Source organism: Squalius cephalus (assembly GCF_949319135.1).
Source record: "Squalius cephalus genome assembly, chromosome: 11".
Classification (NCBI taxonomy): Eukaryota; Metazoa; Chordata; class Actinopteri; order Cypriniformes; family Leuciscidae; genus Squalius; species Squalius cephalus.
The window spans coordinates 26,798,695-26,822,184 of NC_137132.1; the positions used below are offsets into that span (position 1 = coordinate 26,798,695).

General features: G+C 36.6%; 1 protein-coding gene across 5 annotated transcripts; it reads right to left on the reverse strand.

Moving 5' to 3' along the window:
• Positions 1–607: 607 nt before the first annotated feature.
• On the reverse strand, positions 608–21,973 carry LOC307167342 (sialic acid-binding Ig-like lectin 14). 5 transcript variants are annotated; one of them, XM_079886371.1, is made up of 9 exons: positions 5,888–5,933; positions 5,634–5,716; positions 5,003–5,386; positions 4,381–4,671; positions 3,905–4,165; positions 3,590–3,688; positions 3,266–3,383; positions 3,071–3,125; positions 608–1,687 (listed from the first exon to the last, which is right to left on the reverse strand). In XM_079886371.1, exons 2-9 carry the CDS (start codon positions 5,701–5,703, stop codon positions 1,325–1,327), a joined length of 1,641 nt encoding a protein of 546 aa, XP_079742497.1. In that variant the 5' UTR covers positions 5,704–5,716; positions 5,888–5,933; the 3' UTR covers positions 608–1,324. The 5 variants fall into 5 exon arrangements, with proteins under 5 accessions (XP_079742497.1, XP_079742498.1, XP_079742496.1 ...); XM_079886372.1 differs by lacking the exons at positions 3,590–3,688; positions 3,905–4,165; positions 4,381–4,671; ... (1 more) ...; positions 5,634–5,716; positions 5,888–5,933 and adding exons at positions 19,637–19,735; positions 19,952–20,212; positions 20,433–20,720; ... (1 more) ...; positions 21,669–21,751; positions 21,923–21,947 and having other exon boundaries at positions 969–1,687; XM_079886370.1 differs by having other exon boundaries at positions 969–1,687; positions 5,003–5,416.
• Positions 21,974–23,490: the final 1,517 nt, after the last annotated feature.

Here is a 23,490-nt window from a genome sequence, read left to right on the forward strand (position 1 = left end):
ACTGATTTACAATTCTTGAGGAATCAGCAAATTTCACAAATTTCACCCATCTGATATTTTTATGATGCCTATGTAAGAAAAACAATGGCCATGATCCACTTGAGCATAGTTTGCATGTACATGTATGTAAAAAGCTATTTCTTTTTATCAAACATACAGGCCTTACAACATTGGGCAAATATATGGAATTTGAATTATTTCCCCATGTTAGACCAACAATATTCCAGTATTCAATTCCCATTGAACAATGTTGTTAATCTTTTCGATATTTGTGAGTTCCCAGCATGCACTGCAGCATAAATAAATTATGCACTTTCAGGTTTAGGACCATTTTATTATATATTTTTTTATTTATTTATTTTATTTTTTGCTGTTTCCATACTTTATGTAGGCTGTTGTTGTTGACCTCACTGTTACCTTTGTACTGTTACTCTGTTACATTTGTTGTTGTCACAGTTATTATGGTTTGTGGGTTACGTGTTGAGGTCTATATGTGTGTGGCAAGCCATGGTAACGGAGTGAGGCCAGTGGCGCGATTGATAATGACGACAGTGAAGGACGAGAGAGGAACAGGCTTGGTCTTTATGTTGTGTTTTATTATGTTTTTATGCGGCAGTCGTCCTTCACTGTAGTCAATCCTCCTTTTATCTATCCAGAGCTCCTCCATGGGACACGAGGCCGGTGTGGCGTGCAGGAGATGTTTATTAACACTGCTAGCCACAGTGTGATACTGTGAAATTACTGCAACACTTCTTTACTTCACAATTTGCAAATGACACTTAAGGTCAAGTGTGACTTGAAAGAAGCCTTAGAACTAGCCTTGACTGCAAATACAACGTTTCATTGAGATACTAAGATTCTGATTCTAAGATTCTAAGATTTTGACACTTCCCTTTCTTTTTTTCCTATTTTCCAGTTTATATACCAGTATAAACAATAACAATATAACAATAAGGGAGAAATCAACTATCAGCAGAAACTTTTTTTAATTAACTAAAACATATATTTGCAGCAGTTTCAGGAAGTTCAGAAACTTACATATACACATTTAAAACATGCAACAAGAAAAAAGGAAAGAAGAAATGAAGAGAAATACAAAAACATAATGTATTTTTTTCCGCAATTTTATATATATATAAAAAAAACAGATGTTGGAGACTAATCTAATGTAACATTCTGTATTATGTTGCAATCACCAACAATTTTTGATAGACACATAAGGGATAAAAGCTCTAAAGTAATACATTATTTATTTTCTTAAACATCTGACCTTACAAAATGAAATGTTGTTGTGTTAAATGTTAAGACTTTTAGCTCCTTAACTTTAAAGCACCTGAGAATTAGAATAAAGTTCCTCCTCTCCCTCCATCTGTTTCTGGTTGGGTGTTTCAATCTGGTCATCTCCATCCTGAAGGGCCTCCCTTTGCTTCCCATCTCCTCTCTTGTCCCTCTTGATCTCAGCGTAGTCTGTGTCTGTAGGTTCACTCTCTCCCTCTTCAGGTGGTCGGTTCTTTAGAAGGGAGTAGTCGATGCTGGCATAGTCCACCTCTCCTGCTTGCATCTCGACTGCTTCATCGTCCTCTGCTCCATCTGTTGGTGCTGCTGTGTCTGTGGTCCCTCCATCAAGCTGTCCATGAAGCGGTGTCTGTTCATTGGTTCCACTCTGAGCTACATCTGTCTGCACTGTCTGATACATACAGAACATATCCTTATTTTTATTGATTTATTTATTTACATTAAAAGGTTAGTTCACCCAAAAATGAAAAAAAAATGAAAAAAAAAACAATCACTTACCTCAAAAATTTCTAAAAAGATTGTAAAACTAATCCATATAAATTGAGTGGTTTAGTCCAAATTTTCTGTAGAGACGTGATCGCTTTATATGCAGACTGAATTTAGGCTTTTATTCATATCTATCTATCTATCTATCTATCTATCTATCTATCTATCTATCTATATACATATATATATATGTGTGTGTGTGTGTGTGTGTGTGTGTGTGTGTGTGTAAACAATACATATAACATATATTAATACATATTTAAAATATAACTTATATACATCACATGAATGAACCTCATTGGTTCTTGCTGAAGCTCAAAAGTGCTGCGTAACACAAGAATGAACCTCATTGGTTCTTACTGAAGCTCAAATGTACTGCGTAACATGAGAATGAACCTCATGGGTTCTCATATATCAAGTAAACATGCTTGAGCTTCCGTTTAACACAACTGATGTGTGTGTTAATGAATGTTTATATGTGAATAAAAGCCTCAATTCAATCTGTTCATCATTTGAAGCGATTATGTCTCTTCAGAAAATTTGGACTAAACCACTCGATTCGTACAGATTAGTTTTACGATCTCTTTATTAACTTTTTGAAGCGTCAGAGTAGTTGCGTAGACTATCAGTGGAGGGACAGAAATCTCTCAGATTTCATTAAAATATCTTCACTTGTGTTTCAAAGATAAACAAAAGTCTTATGGGTTTTGAACAACATGAGAGTGAGCAAATGATGACATCATTTTCATTTGGTGAAAATCATCCTTTAAGGAAACATGGCTAGTGATTTTTTTCTGTGCACCACTAAAATGTCAATCTGGTGATGTCATTATCATGTTTGAATGATGCAAAAATATTAATAATAATAATAATAATAATATCTATATCTATATATATATATATATATATATATATATATATATATATATATATATAATGTTAATAATTACATTATACTTCTACACAGATGTTTTTGAGCCCCATCATTGTCTTGAGGTGGCAGATTTTGAAGACTGAGTTTGAGATTGAGATGCAGTTTAAAAATTGTTTGCACAAAGTGATAGCGATCAGACTTGGACTATATTTGAAGCAATTGCATGTTTTTACATGAGTAATAGAAAATGATGAAAATGTTTAAGAAATGAAAGAGTTTAAGAAAATGATGACACAATTTTCATTTGATAAAAGTTGAGTAGGTAATGCAATCCACCACAGTGACATTTGGACATTAAGGTTGCTAAAGTGATGTTTCTGTTTTAACTTTAAAAAATATTTGGATCTGTCTTACCTCCAAATTAATGTCAGTGTCCGGATTTTCTGTTGCCACTTTGTGTCTTTTGCCTCTGTTAAGAAAATATATTTAGGGAATAAGACTCGAGATTTGAAGCTGACAGTGCAAAATGTTCTAAACACTATACGGGACAAATCACGTTTGATGGACTTTTAGGCAGTTTTTAGGAAAAGAAGTAAATGGCAGGCCTACCTGTGGCAAGACACCCAACAACACAAAATCATTGAGAAGATGAATGCTGAAAATGCCATTCCTGCCACAAATGTGAGTATCGTTGAGATGTCCAGTTTCTTCATTAAATCTTCGAAAACTTAAATGCAAAAACACAGATTGTTACAAATTTAAGAAAATGTCCAATGTTCTGAAGTGAGAATAACATATTCTGGAAATCCTAAACTTAACCCACACCCTAAACCTACTGCTAAAATCTGATTGATTGAGAGGAATGTTGTTCAAGTCATAATCGCCCTGAAATAAACATACAGTGTCTAAAGTGCGTAAACTGCTGAGTATTACCTGAAGTTGTTTTGTTGGAATTAAGCAGTTCGTCTTTGCCAATCAAGTTTCCACCTCCGGGAGTGAAGGACTCGTTTATTTTCGATTCATTTGTGTCACCTAGCATGTGATAAATGTTTGATGTTATAATTAGTAAAGACATATATTCAGACTTTAGGGATGTCCCCTGCAAACACGCAATGAACTTTCCAAGATGTGTCACAATTCAGTATTACAACAGTTGCTGACATGTTGTCAATTTCGTAATTTTTTATGTTGTAAGTCTGTGACATTGTTAGGTTACCAACATTTCATATGGAATCTGGTTCTACTTACTAATGACATTGATAGTGATGGATGCATTCAAAGTCTCCCTCATGTAAGTCATCTCACAGACGTATATCCCAGCATGCTCCTTTCTCACATTGGTTATCATGAGATTTTCTGCAGACGTGTAGTTCCTGATTTTATCTGCAGTTCCATTGAACCTCCATACAGGATCAGAGGACGGTGGGTGACTCTCAACAGTGCAGGTCAGGTGGAGAGTGTCACCTTCCATCACTGTGTCATCGCCAAGAATTCGAAGAGTCTGTACATCTGAAAAAGAGCAACTGCATTGGTTTTGACACCATATAGACACAGTATGCAAGAAATGAATAATTTTAGTTCTACTCATTGATCAATTGTAGAAGATGGTAGATCTCAGCAGTGACGCCTACACTCTTCTGAACTGAATTTCAGAATTTTGGTTTTTAGCAATTGTCAAAGAAACTTTTCAAAAAGTTTGGTTAAATATGTATACTTGTACTCACACTTTACTTCTAGAGTCCTATTGGCACTGATGGTTTTGTCTCCATAGCTCACGTCACATCCTACAGTGGCATTGTGCATTATGGAGGTTGGAGTCAAGAGCAGAGTTGAGTTGTAAAGGCTTCTGGGGGTGATCAGAGTGATGTCATCCTTGAGATTGGTGATATGTTCTCCTCTTGTCTTGATCCACCATGTTATTTCAGGTGGAGTTTCCGGGCAAGGAAAAGGAGCTGAACATGTCAGATTGGCTTCCACTCCTTCACGGAGAGGAGGAATATCCATTATAGGCTTGTCTGCAAAGAGAGGTACACAACATAATGTAGACATTGCAGATTTCCACAGTGTAAATAATTGAGTCATTCTTTGAGGACAGATTCAGATCATACAAATGAAATGCATATTTTACTAAGATGAAAAGAAAAAGCAGTGTGATTAGCACAGCCATGTGTTTCTTTAAGAGATCATGTCCAACATAGTTCCTCTGCTGAGATTATGAAATCATAGCATCAGAAAGTGTGCAGTGAGCTGAACATCCCTCTGAAACAACTGAGAACTGAAAGAGAACATCAGACTAGAGCAAAAGGCAGGACCTTTTAAACTTTGCCAAACACAAGCAAGCATTACCTTGAATGATGATTTTAACTGTGGGATTATATGTGGTTTTCTGTGGTTTCTGCCCCTCCACTCTGAATGCATATTCATTTTCATCTTCCGCTTTTATATCTTTCATGATGGTGCTGCAGTTGTTTTTGGTCAGATCAGGTTCAAGCATCTTAATCCGTTCTGTTTCAGTTTTCTTCTCTTCCAGTTGTTGTGTACTCACTTTCCCCTTGAAAATACTTCCCTGATTTGGACATTTACCATTTTTACACTCTATCCACTGAACGTTATTAATAGGTTTTGCTGCTTCTGGATAGGTGAAGGTACATGAAATCAGAGCACATAATCCTGGAACTGCAGTAATTTCTGGCGGATTGAAGGTGATGTTCCAGTCCTCTTTTCCATCGCCTTGAATAACAGAAGAACGTGATGAAATGCCTGGACACAGGACATCTCATATCTTAAAATAATAGCTGCCTGTTCATGCTCAATACATGTGCAAGTACATAGTGTGTATGATGTACATTTTACATATAGAAGTGATGGTTGAGGAGTGTGAAGTGTAGAAGTTTTATTTTAAAAAAACAACAAAATTTTTTCAAATTTAATACAAATATTTAAACTTAAATGTAACTGTAAAACATGTAATACGTACCTGTACACAAAATATTGAATACTAACATAGAGAGGATTGTACAGCTTGAAATGATCTGCATTTTAAACATGCATTCCACAGATCTGCACACAAAAAAGAAACATTGCTTGAGCATTAATATAAATGCTATGCATTCAAATTTCCAATATATTCTTATATATTTCAATATGGCAGTGCATATATAAACCATGTGTCATGGCAGTAAATAAAACTGCATTTGAAATTAAAATTGACAGCATTAAAATTGACCTTACCGCTTCAAGTCAAACCGTTCACAGTGTTCTCAGAAGCTTTAGTTGTAAACTGCAGAAGCAGCACATGGGTGTACAAGCTGCATCCTTCCTCTAGTGGAGCACTTCCTCATTAAACTGACTTGCACAAATAAGGGATTGTTGTGCATGACAAGCATAAATATGGAAATAATTAGCATAATTCAGTAAAACACATACATTAACCATACTTTGATTCTGTCAGGTATGGCGGTGGAAGGATGGAAGGAGCAAGGACTCAATTGCAGGGAAAGGCTTTATTAATAATAAAAAAATAAAACAAAATGCAAACAAAAACAAGACTGACTTGACCACAGGAGGAACATAGAAGGGTAGACATACAACGAGACAAGGTGAGACTAAAGTAAGCTCTGACTAGAAACTACAAACAAACAATGTAGCAAACAGAGAGTATATAACGACCTAGCAAACCATGAGGGCAAAAGAACACATATAAAGGGAGTTGAGAACAAGAGGAACAGGTGACAACAATCAGACAAGTGAGGACTCGGGAAACAGTGAGACAGGAACAGAGGAGCACATGGCAAACACAAACAAAGATAAAGCCATGTGTTCAAGCACAACACAAACATAGAGACATGAAACAAAGACAACACAGTCAAAGCTGCCAGGGCAGACCTATGACAGATTCAAATGTGTATATAGCCAAATAATTTGTTTTTAGATTTGGAAGAGATACAGGCAATTAAGTTTTGGTTTAATGGAAATGGAAGAAAAAATATGTTTTATAGGCTTCCAGTAAAGCCAAGTGACCACATTTATTAAATCAATTCACAATATTCACTCGTTCTTTCTCGATTGCTTAAACACATTTCTTAAAACTATGCCTCGTATTCTCAAAACAGTCTCACCCAGTTCCCAAAACATCCTATTTTCTATTTTTGCCCTCAGACAGGACACACAAGCCCTCAAACACACACACTACGACATAGTCTTACACACTGGTGCAATAAATTCAAAACAACATTTCCAAAACTGGTAAGTTATGTTGCTTGTGGTTCTCCCCCTCACAAACCTTTTCACATGATGAACACAAAAGACACAACCAATGGATACATTGGCACATTTTTTTATTCCTTAATGTACAGTGGCCGAGAGAGCTCAACACGCAGCAACTGAAGAAAGCACATGCAAATAGAAAAAAACACCCGCAAATTACACTAAAACCCATTGGCTGAACAAAGTTCTGTTTCCTGAACTCATTTAGCTATTGTGCAGTCTGTAGTCAATACCTTAAACCATTTCACATAGTAAAACACAATTTGCAGATCTCACTTAGACTTTTCAGCAAAACGCTAAACACATTCTCATTCTCAAAACACATTCTGCACTCTAATGCACGTCATCCACACTGGTAAACACAAGTGGCAACAATCAAATACAAATAGAGAACACAGGTCATTGATTGAACACAACCACGCAAAATTGATTTAACCTGATGCCCACAGACAAGAAGAAGCACAGTGATCACATGTTTACTCCTTTGATTTTAGTATTGTATACAGTAGTACAGTGCATTGTAGGCTGTATACTGTAAAATGAACAAATTGTATGGCCCTGAACATTGTGCTTTCCATTTGTTAACAGTACTGACTGCTCAATAGATTTTGACTGGTTGCAGGTTCATATCAACAAAGAACAAGAATTACAGTATCACAGAGACAAAGGACAAGTTCGTGAGATGCAGGGTACAGTACTGTAAAAATAGGGGTACAAGAAGAGGGAGAACAGAAGAAAATTGCAAAGAGCAAAGCAGAGTAGTAATTTCTGATCAATTTTGAGCTACTATGATAGAACATGTTTCCGTTCATCAAAAGACAATGATGGAAAAATATGAAATTTGTTTTGAGATTAAAAATGTACTTCTCCCAGAACTTTTTGATGGTACAGTAAGGTGTCACGGGTAAGTCTACAAACAGAATAGCAGTCCATAGATATTTTTCAAATATGTTTCGAACAACGTGTTTTCTATTTTTTGGTGTATTGTTTACTGACTGCTTGATAGTGTATATCATTTTGATCACTTTGTTTATGATTTGAGAGCAGTGTTTGATTTTGAACACAGGTAAAACTGTTTTGAGGCGAGTTTCATTTTGCAAGAGGAGTCAGAGGTTTTGTGAATAGTGCTTGAAGATGAGGTTTTGTGTTTAATGTTTTCAGAAAATGGAGCAAGGTTTCAGAAATTGTGTTTTAGCAATTGTGACCCTGGACCACAAAACCAGTCACATGGGTATTTTTTTAAAAGATTGAGATTTATACATCATATGAAAGCTGAATAAATAAGCTTTCCATTGATGTATGGTTTGTTAGGATATAACATATTTGGCTGAGATACAACTATTTGAAAATCTGGAATCTGAGGGTGCAAAAAAATCGAAACATTGAGAAAATCTCCTTTAAAGTTGTCCATTTATATTCACGACTGTGCTGCATTCACTCACAAAAATAAATGTTTTTTATATTTACGGTAGGAAATTTACTAAATATCTTCATGGAACATGATCTTTACTTAATATCCTAATGATTTTTGGCTTAAAAGAAAAATCAATCATTTTGACCCGTACAATGTATTGTTGGCTATTGACACAAATATACCCGTGCAACTTATGACTGGTTTTGTGATCCAGGGTCACAATTGAGAAAAACTGTAAGAAAACATCTTCATCAGTTTCACAACACACGTGTGCTCCAAATAACACAACTAAGTACAGAAACATGGGACATGCTTATTACTCGTGAGCATCCCTATGCCCTGCTCCCTTCGAAGGGCAGACGATAGAGCTCTTGAAGTGGGACTTTGGAGTGAGCAGGGCATTTATGTAGCCGTTTGGAACGCACTTAATGAAGGGAGCAACGAAAGACAACGTAATTTCCTCATTATTTTCACCTGGGATGTTCCCATGACAACGAAGCACGGTGTCCATCAGCTGAATAGCTGTTCTTACGACAGAAATATAATGCTGTTACAGTTTTTCTCGATTGCTTAAACACTATAACCAGGCTTTTGAACTAAAATTTCAAAAGCATAATGCCATTTATCAAAAAGCACACCCATTTCACTAAACTATTAACACTATTCCCCTGTTTTGACACATGAGTCAGATTTGTTGAACTGTCACTGCAAAACTCTACTCACAAATCCCTTCATTTCTCATTGCCTAGACCATGTTGTCATTTAGAAAGCACTAGCATTCAATATTGTTCAGTCAAGTCAGCACAGCTTCAGCTCAGTTAGCATACAATAACCCAGGTGGAAACACTAAGAGTCAAAATTGAACACACATCAATCAGAACCTTCAATAGATAGATAAAAGGGCCCAAATGAGTTTACTGAGTTTTGGAACAATGAATCCAGAAAGATGTGAAGGGAGAGTTCGAGGATGGATAAGAATGAGGAGGAGGAAGGGCAATAAGACAAGCAGTCTCAGATGAAATTCAAGCCACTCTAGTTGCCCATGTCTTTGTCAATGGTATGACTATGAGGGAGGCTGGGCCAAATTTGAGTCGCTTTACCGTCGCCTCGAGAACCTTCAGGGAGAATTCTATCACTGAATAAAAGACAAACATTTCCAATAGTCTTTGATGAGGTGTATTTTCTTGCAAGAAAAGGCCAGCAGTCGTATAGTCACACAGAGAAAACACCTCATCAAAGACTATTGGAAATGTTTGTCTCTTATTCAGTGATAGAATTTTGTTTGCCACCACACCTCCCTGAAGGTTCTCGAAGCGACGGTAAAGCGACTCAAATTTGGCCAGGGGCGTAATTTGTGGGGGGGTTAGGGGGGAGATAACCCCCCCAATATTTACAGTTTTTACCAACTGCTTACACACAAAATCTTTTCATGTCACACGATTTTTGAAACCTCTCACTCAAAGTGCAAAACTACATGCCAAATCTCCAAAACCATAAGCTATTTCTCAGCCTTTGACTCAGTTTTCAATTGCATAAAACACTTTTTTGTGAAACACTACACACAATTCTCTACCTAAAACACAAAGATCTATCAGGAAGTGTCTTGCTTTCCTTTTCCAAACACAACCAATCAAAATGCTACACTTATTCACCAGGTCACACAGACACACTCCTCACATGTGCAAACACTAATTGCTTAACTGATCACTAACCAATCACTGCTTTACTGTAGTATAGGCCTAAATAGTTCAAAGGTCAGAAGATCTGTTTTGAACAATGGCTTCCTGGGACCCCCCGGGACCCCCCACCTCACTACACACAATTCTCTGCTTTTGGCACAATTTTCATGCAGAAAATCTCCTGTTTTCACAAGGAACACACTGCCATTCAAATATGCACACTGACTCATCACATGGGCTAACACCCATCACACAATTTTACAATTAGTAATCAGAGCTTTAGCATAAAAGGGCAACAGGTGAGCTCTTCAATGGAGCAATGGATGCCAACATTGGATTACTGTACATTTTTACTGTAACTGTATACAGTCAATTCTTCTGTTGTTTTGTATGTAGACCACTGTATGTACAACTTTGTGTTGGTTGGGATGTACACTGTGTACATTGTTTTTGTGGGAAAAATAAAATATATTTGTTACCGTGTATTTGTGTGTTCTGAGTATAAAAACAATATTCTCAAATATTTTACAACACACTTATGTATGTACTGTCTGTAGTAAGTGTAACACTGAACCAAAAAAAGGCCTAAGTCATTATGATGAATGGAGAAGAAGTGTTTTCCATTCATCATAGTGTTTTACATTGAGCACATCAGTGTTCAACTGGTTCTTATAAATGACTATTCATGTGATGGTTTGTGTGTGTCAGTTGAAAACAAAATACCATTTTGAGAAGAAATAACATTGTTTTGAATAAAGTTTCATTTTGCAGGAGAATTGAGGGGTTTTGCCCATTGTGTGTATAGAGTTCTGAGAATATGAGGCATGCTTTCAGAAAATGTGTGTAAACAATTGAGAAAAACTATAAAGAATATACTTTTGGTTTACAGTACATATGTTTATGGTTTTGTTGTATGCTACTGTAAACAACAATAATGTTAGGCCTAATAAATATTTTCTGTTTCTACATTGCATTGACGTTTACAGTGTACTTATATCAGATTACTTTCACTGTAGAACATTGTATTGAAATGTAGATATAAGCCTATGAAAGACCAAAGAGCTTTAGATTTAGAACAGCAGTGTTTACATGGTATATCCAAAAATGTACTATTATGAAAGAAGTGTTTGCCATTTGATGCAAATGCTTCATTCTGACACGTGTTTATGGCATTTTGAATGCAGTGTTGCATTTTGAAGGAGATGTGAGGCATTTTGCATTTTGTGTGTGCAGTTTTGAGAATTGTGTGTAGAGTTTTGAAAAAAGGAGACTTAGTTTTGAAAACGTGTGTAAGCAATTGGTAAAAACTGTAAATCTATGCATTACAACCCCCTCAATATGTATACCATGATCACATGAAAAATATGCAGAACCCAAACTTACCCCCCCCCCCCCCCCCCCCCCCCCCCCCAATGTTCAAACCAAATCTACGCCCTTGAATTTGGCCTTACTCGTAGCCCAGCCTCCCTCATAGTCATACCATTGATAAAGACATGGGCAACTAGAGTGGCTTGAATTTCATCTGAGACTGCTTGTCTTCTTGCCCTTCCTCCTCCTCATTCTTTCCATCCTCGAACTCTTCCTTCACATCTTTCTGGATTCATTGTTCCAAAACTCAGTAAACTCATTTGGGCCCTTTTATCTATCTACTGAAGGATCTGATTGGTGTGTGTTAAATTTTGACTCTTAGTGTTTCCGCTTAGGTAATTGTGTGCTAACTGAGCTAAAGCTGTGCTGACTTGAGTGAACAATATTGAATGCTAGTGCTTTCTAAATGACAACATGGTGTAGGCAATGAGAAATGAAGGGATTTGTGTGTAGAGTTTTGCAGTGACAGTTCAACAAATCTGACTCATGTGTCAAAACAGGGGAATAGTGTTTATAGTTTAGGTAAATGGGTGTGCTTTTTGATAAATGGTGTTATGCGTTTAAGCAATCAAGAAAAACTGTAATCTTATATCTAATAGGCCTAATATTTTACTCACATTTTTCAACAACAAAAAAAAACTCCACACAAATTTTCATGTTCTACACAGTTTCTCATATGTATGTGTAGCAAAACGTGGCTCGTCTAATAGTGATTACGCCACCCCGAATTACCGGGGAAATAATTCAATAAACAGAACACAAGTCCGTTTGCTCAGAAGAGGCAGGAGGCGTGAGTTCACGTTTAAACAAACACTTTTTAATTAAAGAAAAAAATTAAACAAATAACTCACAATAAATTGTCTCGATCCGTAAACAAAAAGACAAAAAAAAAAAAAAAAAGACAAGGAATGTAGACCACTGCAGGGGCTGAGGCCCCTGAAAAGCAGGCTAGCTGCATACGGCAAGGAAAACACAATTTGAAAAATCACACTCCACTACAAATTGTGATCAGAAATAACACAACACTAATAACCCCTAATTAAGGTGAAGGCCGTGCAGCTACCACCACCAGCCTGCTTCCAGGAAAACTCAGCTCCTGCGGAATACAGAAAAGAAAAAAAGAAAAATAAACATTCCACTTGAACCAGGGGCTCGTTCTTCGTACGTTGCTTAAAACATCCGAGATCAAATGAGACATCCAAGATGATATCATCGTGCTAATCATGATCCGGCTAATTAGGTTCTTCGAACACACTTGCCGGATACGATTAGTATCGCTGGATTGAGTTATCTGAGATAATTGCGCGTTCCTGCGCTGGTTAAAAGGGGATATGTATCGATAGTAGAAACATTGATCAGCAACGCTGCTATTGGCTGCTCAGCGTGGCCAAAGAGCATGCTCAGTTTTTCTCCTCAGCAGAGCAAGAACTAATTGTCAAAGTTTATTCTGAATTTTAATGTTTAAAAAACGCCAGGGAACACCTCAAAGTCTGCAAAAGCCAGGAGAGAGGGCTGGCAAAAAGTAGCAGACAATTTAAATCCGTTAGAAGTGGCCATGTTAGATGTTTTTATCACTTATTAGCCTATATATTTGTATTTTAATAATTGCATAATTACTTTGTGCATTGTAATGTCAGTCACTAGAACATGGGAACAAATAAAAGTGAAGTACAAAAATATTCTACATAATGGTAATTTTTAGTTATATTATAGTCTCTTTTATAAAAGGCACTGTTAAATAAATGGTGTTCTGTTTATAAAAGCAACCAAGAAAAAGGCTGAGAAAAAAATAGAAAAGATCTTAGTAGCCTACACTGTAAAATAATTTTTGCTGCATTAAATTAAGGCCGTATAGTCATTTCAACTGTTAAATCTTGAGTAATGATGAATTGCTTTGACTTGTGAAAGTGAAAACTGATAAACTTATGTTAATGTAAAAATATTTTGCCATGAGTTATTGATCACATTTTCCAGAGTGTAGTTCATTGTAATGACATTGTGTTTTCCTCTTTTGTGCACTTTTACATAATACACCAACACTTGTATCTTGTACTTGTGACTTTCCTGTAGCTCAAACAGTTGAGCGTTGGCGCTTGCAACGCCAAGGTCATGGGTTCGATTCCCAGGGAAAGCAAGAACTAATAAGAATGTAAATGTGTACCTTGAAATGCAATGTAAGTCGCTTTGGATAAAAGCGTCTGCCAAATGTAAATGTATCTGTTCCCAAGAAAGTGGTGGCTGAAATATGTGCAGTAAGTGGACATTTTCTAACTTTCCAAAGGAAAGAAAGTATAAGACTTTATGTCCATTTGTTTCCATTGCACTGGACAGTGAATAAACCCTCTCAGATTACTGTCATATGGAGGAACTAGCCTACCTGCAAGTGCATAAATAACTTTACTTAATTTATACTTGTATGCTTTATGGCTGCAATATAAGTTGTAGGATTCCACATCTACAGAAAGGCCTACAGAAGAGTCTGCACAGACAGAGGAGACATAGGCCTACAGGTGGGCAGTGGATAGCCAACTTTTCCTTTTTATTTGTTGCATGAGGCATGTCTCTAATATCTCTTGTTGCAGGCACTTGACCACTGGCTTTTCTTTACAAAGAACAACTGAAATAAAACTCAAGGAACTAAGCATATTTGTCTTTTATTAAACATTTAATGAAAAGTGGTTTTTTTTGGCAATGTTGTGTAATATGGCACATGCAACAATGTCACAGGCCCTGTCAGGTGTGCAACCCTCAGACTTTTAAGACACTGAAATCTTCCCTTTAGTTAGCCAAAGTTCATTTCATTGTGTGCCCTTGTCCTGGCTAGAGCTGCATTGTAACTGGTTTGGGTCAGGGAATGGGGTCATAAAACACCTGTCTGCAGGCAGGAACATGTCATAATCACCTATGAAAAAATGCAGTTCTGTTAGGATCAGCATAAGTGTATGTAATACAGTGAGCTTGATATTTAATTGTGGAACTTTCCTTACCACTTTCAAATAATATGCATAAATGTGAATCTCTGAAAATTCTTAAGTCATGCACAGATCCTGGCCATTTTGCTTTCACTTTTGTGATATGGAAGATTTTAGTCAACTGCCTTTTTTATTTGATATAATATTACTAATCTGGAATATTAAGAATCAAGAATAATTGGGCTGCACATTTACATTGTGAATCCCCTTTCTGTTCACATAATCCCCTTCATTGAGGCCTTGATGGCAGTCTATGGTCTAGCCTATAGTCTATGGTACCAATCACGTTAGTGAAGCCTGAGTGACATATCTGTAATGGGCATGGTCATGATTGCATGATCTTCATAAAAAATTATGATAGCCTAAAAAAAAAAACTGCTTTACAACATTGGGTCTTAAGTGGCTTGGAAATGCCACAACAAAACCTAAAACTGTTTTTTAAACCTAAAAGCGCCAGGTAAACTCCAAATGACACGACAGACAGCACTTTCCATCAAGTTCTCCGCATCTCCAATAGTGTAAAGAAAAGAGGCACTCGCAAATAATCATAGGGCAATGCAAACAGTTTGTGCTGTAGTTAAAGCCCGACTCCGACAAGTCGAAAATAAATGTGTGTTTCCAACAAAGTAATAATGTAAACGACAATCTCACGAGTCACGAGAAAAAATATATATCTCAGAAAGTGCACTAAGTTAGCGACGTACGAAGAACGGGGGCCCGTTCTTCGTACGTTGCTTATTACATCCGAGATCAAATGACACATCCAAGATGATATCATCGTGCGAATCATGATCTGGCTAACTCGGTTCTTAGAACACACTTGCTGGATATGATTAGTATCGCTGGATTGAGTTATCTGAGATAATTGCGCGTTCATGCGCTGGTTAAAAGGGGATATGTATCGATAGTAGAAACATTGATCAGCAACGCTGCTATTGGCTGCTCAGCGTGGCCAAAGAGCGCGCTCAGTTTTTCTCCTCAGCAGAGCAAGAACTAATATAGTCGAAGTTTATTCGGAATTTTAATGTTTAATCAAAACGCCAGGGAACACCTCAAAGTCTGCAAAAGCCAGGAGAGAGGGCTGGCAAAAAGTAGCAGACAATTTAAATCCGTTAGAAGTGGCCATGTTAGATGTTTTTAGCACTTATTAGCCTATATTTTTGTATTTTAATAATTGCATAATTACTTTGTGCATTGTAATGTCAGTCACCATACTAGAACATGGGAACAAATAAAAGTGAAGTACAAAAATATTCTACATAATGGTCATTTTTAGTTATATTATAGTCTCTTTTATAAAAGGCACTGTTAAATAAATGGTGTTCTGTTTATAAAAGCAACCAAGAAAAAGGCTGAGAAAAAAAAGAAAAGAAAAGATCTTAGTAGCCTACACTGTAAAATCATTTTTGCTGCATTAAATTAAGGCCGTATAGTCATTTCAACTGTTAAATCTTGAGTAATGATGAATTGCTTTGACTTGTGAAAGTGAAAACTGATAAACTTATGTTAATGTAAAAATATTTTGCCATGAGTTATTGATCACATTTTTCCCCAGTGTAGTTCATAATGACATTGTGTTTTCCTCTTTTGTGCACTTTTACATAATACACACTTGTATCTGTTCCCAAGAAAGTGGTGGCTGAAATATGTGCAGTAAGTGGACATTTTCTAACTCTCCAAAGGAAAGAAAGTATAAGACTTTGTAATGTCCATTTGTTTCCATTGCACTGGACAGTGAATAAACCCTCTCAGATAACTGTCATATGGAGGAACTAGCCTACCTGCGAGTGCATAAATAACTTTACTTAATTTATACTTGTATGCTTTATGGCTGCAATATAAGTTGCAGGATTCCACATCTACAGAAAGGCCTACAGAAGAGTCTGCACAGACAGAGGAGACATAGGCCTACAGGTGGGCAGTGGATAGCCAACTTTTCCTTTTTATTTGTTGCATGAGGCATGTGTCTAATATCTCTTGTTGCAGGCACTTGACCACTGGCTTTTCTTTACAAAGAACAATTGAAATAAAACTCAAGGAACTAAGCATATTTGTCTTTTATTAAACATTTAATGAAAAGGTGTTTTTTTTTTCTTCTTTTTTTTTGGGCAATGTTGTGTAATATGGCACATGCAACAATGTCACAGGCCCTGTCAGGTGTGCAACCCTCAGACTTTTCAGACACTGACATCAAGTTCATTTCATTGTGTGCCCTTGTCCTGGCTAGAGCTGCATTGTAACTGGTTTGGGTCAGGGAATGGGGTCATAAAACACCTGTCTGCAGGAACATGTCATAATCACCTATGAAAAAGTGCAGTTCTGTTAGGATCAGCATAAGTGTATGTAATACAGTGAGCTTGATATGTAATTGTGGAACTTTCCTTACCACTTTCAAATAATGTGCATAAATGTGAATCTCTGAAAATTCTTAAGTCATGCACAGATCCTGGCCATTTTGCTTTCACATTTGTGATATGGACTATTTTAGTCAAATGCCTTTTTTTGTTTGATATAATCTGGAATATTAAGAATCACAATAGTAACTGGGCTGCACATTTAAATTGTGAACCCCCTTTCTGTTCACATAATCCCCTTCATTGAGGCCTTGATGGCAGTCTATAGTACCAATCACTTTAAAGGGATACTCCACTTTAAAATGAAAATTCTGTCATCATATACTCACCCTCATGTTGTTTCAAACATGTATGAATTTCTTTCTTCTGCTGAACAGAAAGGAAGATATTTAGAAGAATGTCAGTAATCAGACAGTTTCTGGTCTCATTGACTTCCATAGTATATTTTTTCCTACTATGGAAGTCAATGAGAGCAGGTTTAAGTTTGCGCACATGTTGCTATGACAGCAAGTCCAAGATGAGCTTCGAAGAACCAAACAATCCAAGATCATGCCAAATCGTCAACAACCAAATCCAGCTAAGTGAGTTAGCGACGTACGAAGAACGGGCCCCTGGTCTCTATTTCTCCTGCATCCTTCTATTAGAATAAGTTTGACCTTACCATAGATTGGGAAAAAGTCTGGTCCCTACCCCAGAAGTTCCTTTTAACTAACAAAATTAAAGAAGTCTCGTTCAAGTTACTATACAGGTTTTACCCCACAAATGTATGCTTAAATAAGTTTAAGAACGACATTGATGTAAAATGCTCCTTTTGTGGCTTACATCCTGAAACTATTTCACATTTATTTTGGTCTTGTGAATTCACATATAAGCTCTGGAAAGACATTAATTCATTTTTAGTTGACAATATTCTTCCTGAGTTCTCCCTGTACTACAAAAATGTAATTTTTGGTTGTTTTAGTGACTGTGGGAAGGACAATGATGCACTCTTTCTAGTAAACCTAATCTTATTTGTTGCCAAATTCCATATCCATAAATGCAAATTCAGTAATAAAAAAACACTTTTTTCGGTGCTTAAAACTGAAATAGAACAATATATTTCTACCATCTCTTCCATACAAAACAAAAAAGCTGTTAAAACTGTGGTTTATTGTATTATGTTTAATGTGTTTATTTGATTACAGTAATAATCTTGTGTTTTGCTCAGTGTCTGTGTATTTTTTATTATTTTAATTTTTTTTACTTTTTTATTTATTTATTTATTTTATTTTTTTGTGTGTGTTTCTTTAATTTTTGCTCCTTTGATTGTATTGTTGATTATCTTCAATAAAGTTGAGTGTTGGAAAAAAAAAAAGGATAAAATACACCTGGGGGGTATACAATTTGCTTTAGTTCTACAAACATCCTTTAAAACACAGAAAGGGTGAAATGATGAATTTGAACACTTTGAAGTAATTCACAGTTTAATTGTAAAAAAAAAAAAGTACACCGGAACAAGAAGAAAACAATATGGAATGACAAAACTATTCAATTCATAATTTTTATATTGTATAATACAATATACATTTATAAATGGATAAGGATTTTTAATAAGCTCAAAATAATAAGCAAAAAATAAGCTCTGTAAGTTTCTGTACTGTATTTGTAAAAAGTATAGCCTGTATTAAATATTGACTAAATTATATAAACATAACAAATGAAATAGCAATAACCTCCAGATATTTTACAATTTTAGATTAAGCAAAATCCAACATAATGGGAATTTAAGGACCTCCCTATGTGCTTTTTTAATAATAAACTTTCTGATGTCCTTGTTGGTCATAAAAAACCTCCAGTATAACTTCAGTGTCTGTGTCTGTGGCCATCACTTCATGCATCTTGTCTCTGCTGGAAAACATAATCAGGGAATAAGACAAGCAAATTTTGTAAAATATACTGATTATCATTTATGTGGACAACAGTGTTCACATGCTTTCACATCAACCAGAATCCCATCTCAAAATCACTCAGAACACCTTCATGTAAATAGCATAAGATATGCACAAGGCGCAACAAAATGTAGACATTTTAAGCACTTCCTTACCTTTGCCAAGACTCGTGACAGCACAAAACCACAGAGAAGATGACTGCTGAAACTGATATTCCAGACAGAAATCCTATTATCATTCCAATGTTCACTTGCATTTGAATAGCTTCTTTACCTTGAATTTAAGAACACAAATTGTTATAGTCTTGAATTTCTTACATTTGTCTATATATAAGTGAATTATGTTTGTAAGTCTGTGGCATGGTTATCTAGCCTGACTACGTCAGACTTCCTACTTCCGCTAATTTCATTTCGCTCCTGTAGTCAGTCTGAGATAGCAGCGTATCTTTCAGTTTTCCACCGGCCTGAAAACAGCCGGGCCAATCAACGAACAGAGGGCGGGCTGAGAGCCGTGACGTAGACGCTGATTGTACCGTGGATGCGTAGATTTACTTCACATAATCTGCAAAAGTCGTTCACAGCCATGTTCACTCCGGTATTTCGCTCGATGGTTTTGTTTTCGCATCATACATGTGTTTACAGTGGAAGTTAGATGCGGCTGAGCATGCGCATAACACACGCCATAACCAAACGTTATGTGATTGGCTTACGGGTAACCAATGATTTTAAACTTCAGACAAGCGCCCCCCCGCGAGAGAGAAAACACTTCTCTATTATGCTATTCCAGACTCTCTCTACGAAGCAAAGTGAAGTAGCAGAGTCTGGTATTACCAGGCTAATGGTTATCAACATTTCATATGGAATCTGGTTCTACGAATGACATTGATAGTGATGGATTGAATGGAAGTTGTCAATCCAGGAACATTGGCTAATTGGCTAAATCATAATCGCCCTGAAATAAACATACAGTGTCTAAAGTGCGTAAACTGCTGAGTATTACCTGAAGTTGTATTGGTGGAATTAAGCAGATCGTCTTTGCCAAGCAAGTTTCCACCTCCGGGAGTGAAGGACTCGTTTATTTTCGATTCATTTGTGTCACCTAGCATGTGATAAATGTTTGATGTTATAATTAGTAAAGACATATATTCAGACTTTAGGGCTGTCCCCTGCAAACACGCAATGAACTTTCCAAGATGTGTCACAATTCAGTATTACAACAGTTGCTGACATGTTGTCAATTTCGTAATTTTTTATGTTGTAAGTCTGTGACATTGTTAGGTTACCAACATTTCATGTGGAATCTGGTTCTACTTACGAATGACATTGATAGTGATGGATGCATTCAAAGTCTCCATCATATAAGTCATCTCACAGACGTATATCCCAGCATGCTCCTTTCTCACATTGGTAATCATGAGATTTTCTGCAGACGTGTAGTTCCTGATTTTATCTGCAGTTCCAATGAACCTCCATACAGGATCAGAGGACGGTGGATGACTCTCAACAGTGCAGGTCAGGCGGAGAGTGTCACCTTCCATCACTGTGCCATCGCCAAGAATTCGAAGAGTCTGTACATCTGAAAAAGAGCAACTGCATTAGTTTTGACACCATATAGACACAGTATGCAAGAAATAAATAATTTTAGTTCTACTCATTGATCAATGGTAGAAGATGGTAGATCTCAGCAGTGACGCCTACGCTCTTCTGAACTGAATTTCTGAATTTTTGTTTTTAGCAATTGTCAAAGAAACATGCCTTTTCAAGAAGTTTGGTTAAATATGTATACTTGTACTCACACGTGACTTCTAGAGTCCTACTGGCACTGATGGTTTTGTCTCCATAGCTCACGTCACATCCTACAGTGGCATTGTGCATTTTGGAGGTTGGAGTCAAGAGCAAAGTTGAGATGTAAAGGTTTCTGGTGATCAGAGTGATGTCATCCTCGAGATTGGTGTTATTTTCTCCTCTTGTCTTGATCCACCATGTTATTTCAGGTGGAGTTTCCGGGCAAGGAAAAGGAGCTGAACATGTCAGATTGGCTTCCACTCCTTCACGGAGAGGAGGAATATCCATTATAGGCTCGTCTGCAAAGAGAGGTACACAACATAATGTAGACATTGCAGATTTCCACACTGTAATTGAGTCATTCTTTGAGGACAGATTCAGATCATACAAATGAAATGCATATTTTACTAAGATGAAAAGAAAAAGCAGTGTGATTAGCACAGCCATGTGTTTCTTTAAGAGATCATGTTCAACGTTCCTCTGCTGAGATTATGAAATCATAGCATCAGAAAGTGTGCAGTGAGCTGAACATCCCTCTGAAACAACTGAGAACTGAAAGAGAACATCAGACTAGAGCAAAAGGCAGGACCTTTTAAACTTTGCCAAACACAAGCAAGCATTACCTTGAATGATGATTTTAACTGTGGGATTATATGTGGTTTTCTGTGGTTTCTGCCCCTCCACTCTGAATGCATATTCATTTTCATCTTCCGCTTTTATATCTTTCATGATGGTGCTGCAGTTGTTTTTGGTCAGATCAGGTTCAAGCATCTTAATCCGCTCTGTTTCAGTTTCCTTCTCTTCCAGTTGTTGTGTACTCACTTTCCCCTTGAAAATACTTCCCTGATTTGGACATTTACCATTTTTACACTCTATCCACTGAACGTTATTAATAGGTTTTGCTGCTTCTGGATAGGTGAAGGTACATGAAATCAGAGCACATAATCCTGGAACTGCAGTAATTTCTGGCGGATTGAAGGTGATGCTCCAGTCCTCTTTTCCATCGCCTTGAATAACAGAAGAACGTGATGAAATGCCTGGACACAGGACATCTCATATCTTAAAATAATAGCTGCCTGTTCATGCTCAATACATGTGCAAGTACATAGTGTGATGTACATTTTACATATAGAAGTGATGGTTGAGGAGTGTGAAGTGTAGAAGTTTTATTTAAAAAAAAAAACATTTTTTCAAATTTAATACAAATATTTAAACTTAAATGTAACTGTAAGACATGTAATACGTACCTGTACACAAAATATTGAATACTAACATAGAGAGGATTGTACAGCTTGAAATGATCTGCATTTTAAACATGCATTCCACAGATCTGCACACACAAAAGAAACATTGCTTGAGCATTAATATAAATGCTATGCATTCAAATTTCCAATATATTCTTATATATTTCAATATGGCAGTGCATATATAAACCATGTGTCATGGCAGTAAATAAAACTGCATTTGAAATTAAAATTGACAGCATTAAAATTGACCTTACCGCTTCAAGTCAAACCGTTCACAGTGTTCTCAGAAGCTTTAGTTGTAAACTGCAGAAGCAGCACATGGGTGTACAAGCTGCATCCTTCCTCTAGTGGAGCACTTCCTCATTAAACTGACTTGCACAAATAAGGGATTGTTGTGCATGACAAGCATAAATATGGAAATAATTAGCATAATTCAGTAAAACACATACATTAACCATACAGAGAGTATATAACAGAGAGTATATAACGACCTAGCAAACCATGAGGGCAAAAGAACACATATAAAGGGAGTTGAGAACAAGAGGAACAGGTGACAACAATCAGACAAGTGAGGACTCGGGAAACAGTGAGACAGGAACAGAGGAGCACATGGCAAACACAAACAAAGATAAAGCCATGTGTTCAAGCACAACACAAACATAGAGACATGAAACAAAGACAACACAGTCAAAGCTGCCAGGGCAGACCTATGACAGATTCAAATGTGTATATAGCCAAATAATTTGTTTTTAGATTTGGAAGAGATACAGGCAATTAAGTTTTGGTTTAATGGAAATGGAAGAAAAAATATGTTTTATAGGCTTCCAGTAAAGCCAAGTGACCACATTTATTAAATGAATTCACAATATTCACTCGTTCTTTCTCGATTGCTTAAACACATTTCTTAAAACTATGCCTCGTATTCTCAAAACAGTCTCACCCAGTTCCCAAAACATCCTATTTTCTATTTTTGCCCTCAGACAGGACACACAAGCCCTCAAACACACACACTACGACATAGTCTTACACACTGGTGCAATAAATTCAAAACAACATTTCCAAAACTGGTAAGTTATGTTGCTTGTGGTTCTCCCCCTCACAAACCTTTTCACATGATGAACACAAAAGACACAACCAATGGATACATTGGCACATTTTTTTATTCCTTAATGTACAGTGGCCAAGAGAGCTCAACACGCAGCAACTGAAGAAAGCACATGCAAATAGAAAAAAACACCCGCAAATTACACTAAAACCCATTGGCTGAACAAAGTTCTGTTTCCTGAACTCATTTAGCTATTGTGCAGTCTGTAGTCAATACCTTAAACCATTTCACATAGTAAAACACAATTTGCAGATCTCACTTAGACTTTTCAGCAAAACGCTAAACACATTCTCATTCTCAAAACACATTCTGCACTCTAATGCACGTCATCCACACTGGTAAACACAAGTGGCAACAATCAAATACAAATAGAGAACACAGGTCATTGATTGAACACAACCACGCAAAATTGATTTAACCTGATGCCCACAGACAAGAAGAAGCACAGTGATCACATGTTTACTCCTTTGATTTTAGTATTGTATACAGTAGTACAGTGCATTGTAGGCTGTATACTGTAAAATGAACAAATTGTATGGCCCTGAACATTGTGCTTTCCATTTGTTAACAGTACTGACTGCTCAATAGATTTTGACTGGTTGCAGGTTCATATCAACAAAGAACAAGAATTACAGTATCACAGAGACAAAGGACAAGTTCGTGAGATGCAGGGTACAGTACTGTAAAAATAGGGGTACAAGAAGAGGGAGAACAGAA

What these genes read in the sequence shown, in the direction of transcription:
- LOC307167342 (XM_079886370.1), bottom strand. Translation starts at nt 5,703, where the DNA reads ATGTTTAAAATGCAGATCATTTCAAGCTGTACAATCCTCTCTATGTTA. An exon ending in ATTCAATATTTTGTGTACAG is followed by an intron (nt 5,417 to 5,633) that starts GTACGTATTACA and finishes TCCTGTGTCCAG; the next exon opens with GCATTTCATCACGTTCTTCT. An exon ending in TGTTGGGTGTCTTGCCACAG is followed by an intron (nt 3,126 to 3,265) that starts GTAGGCCTGCCA and finishes TTTTCTTAACAG; the next exon opens with AGGCAAAAGACACAAAGTGG.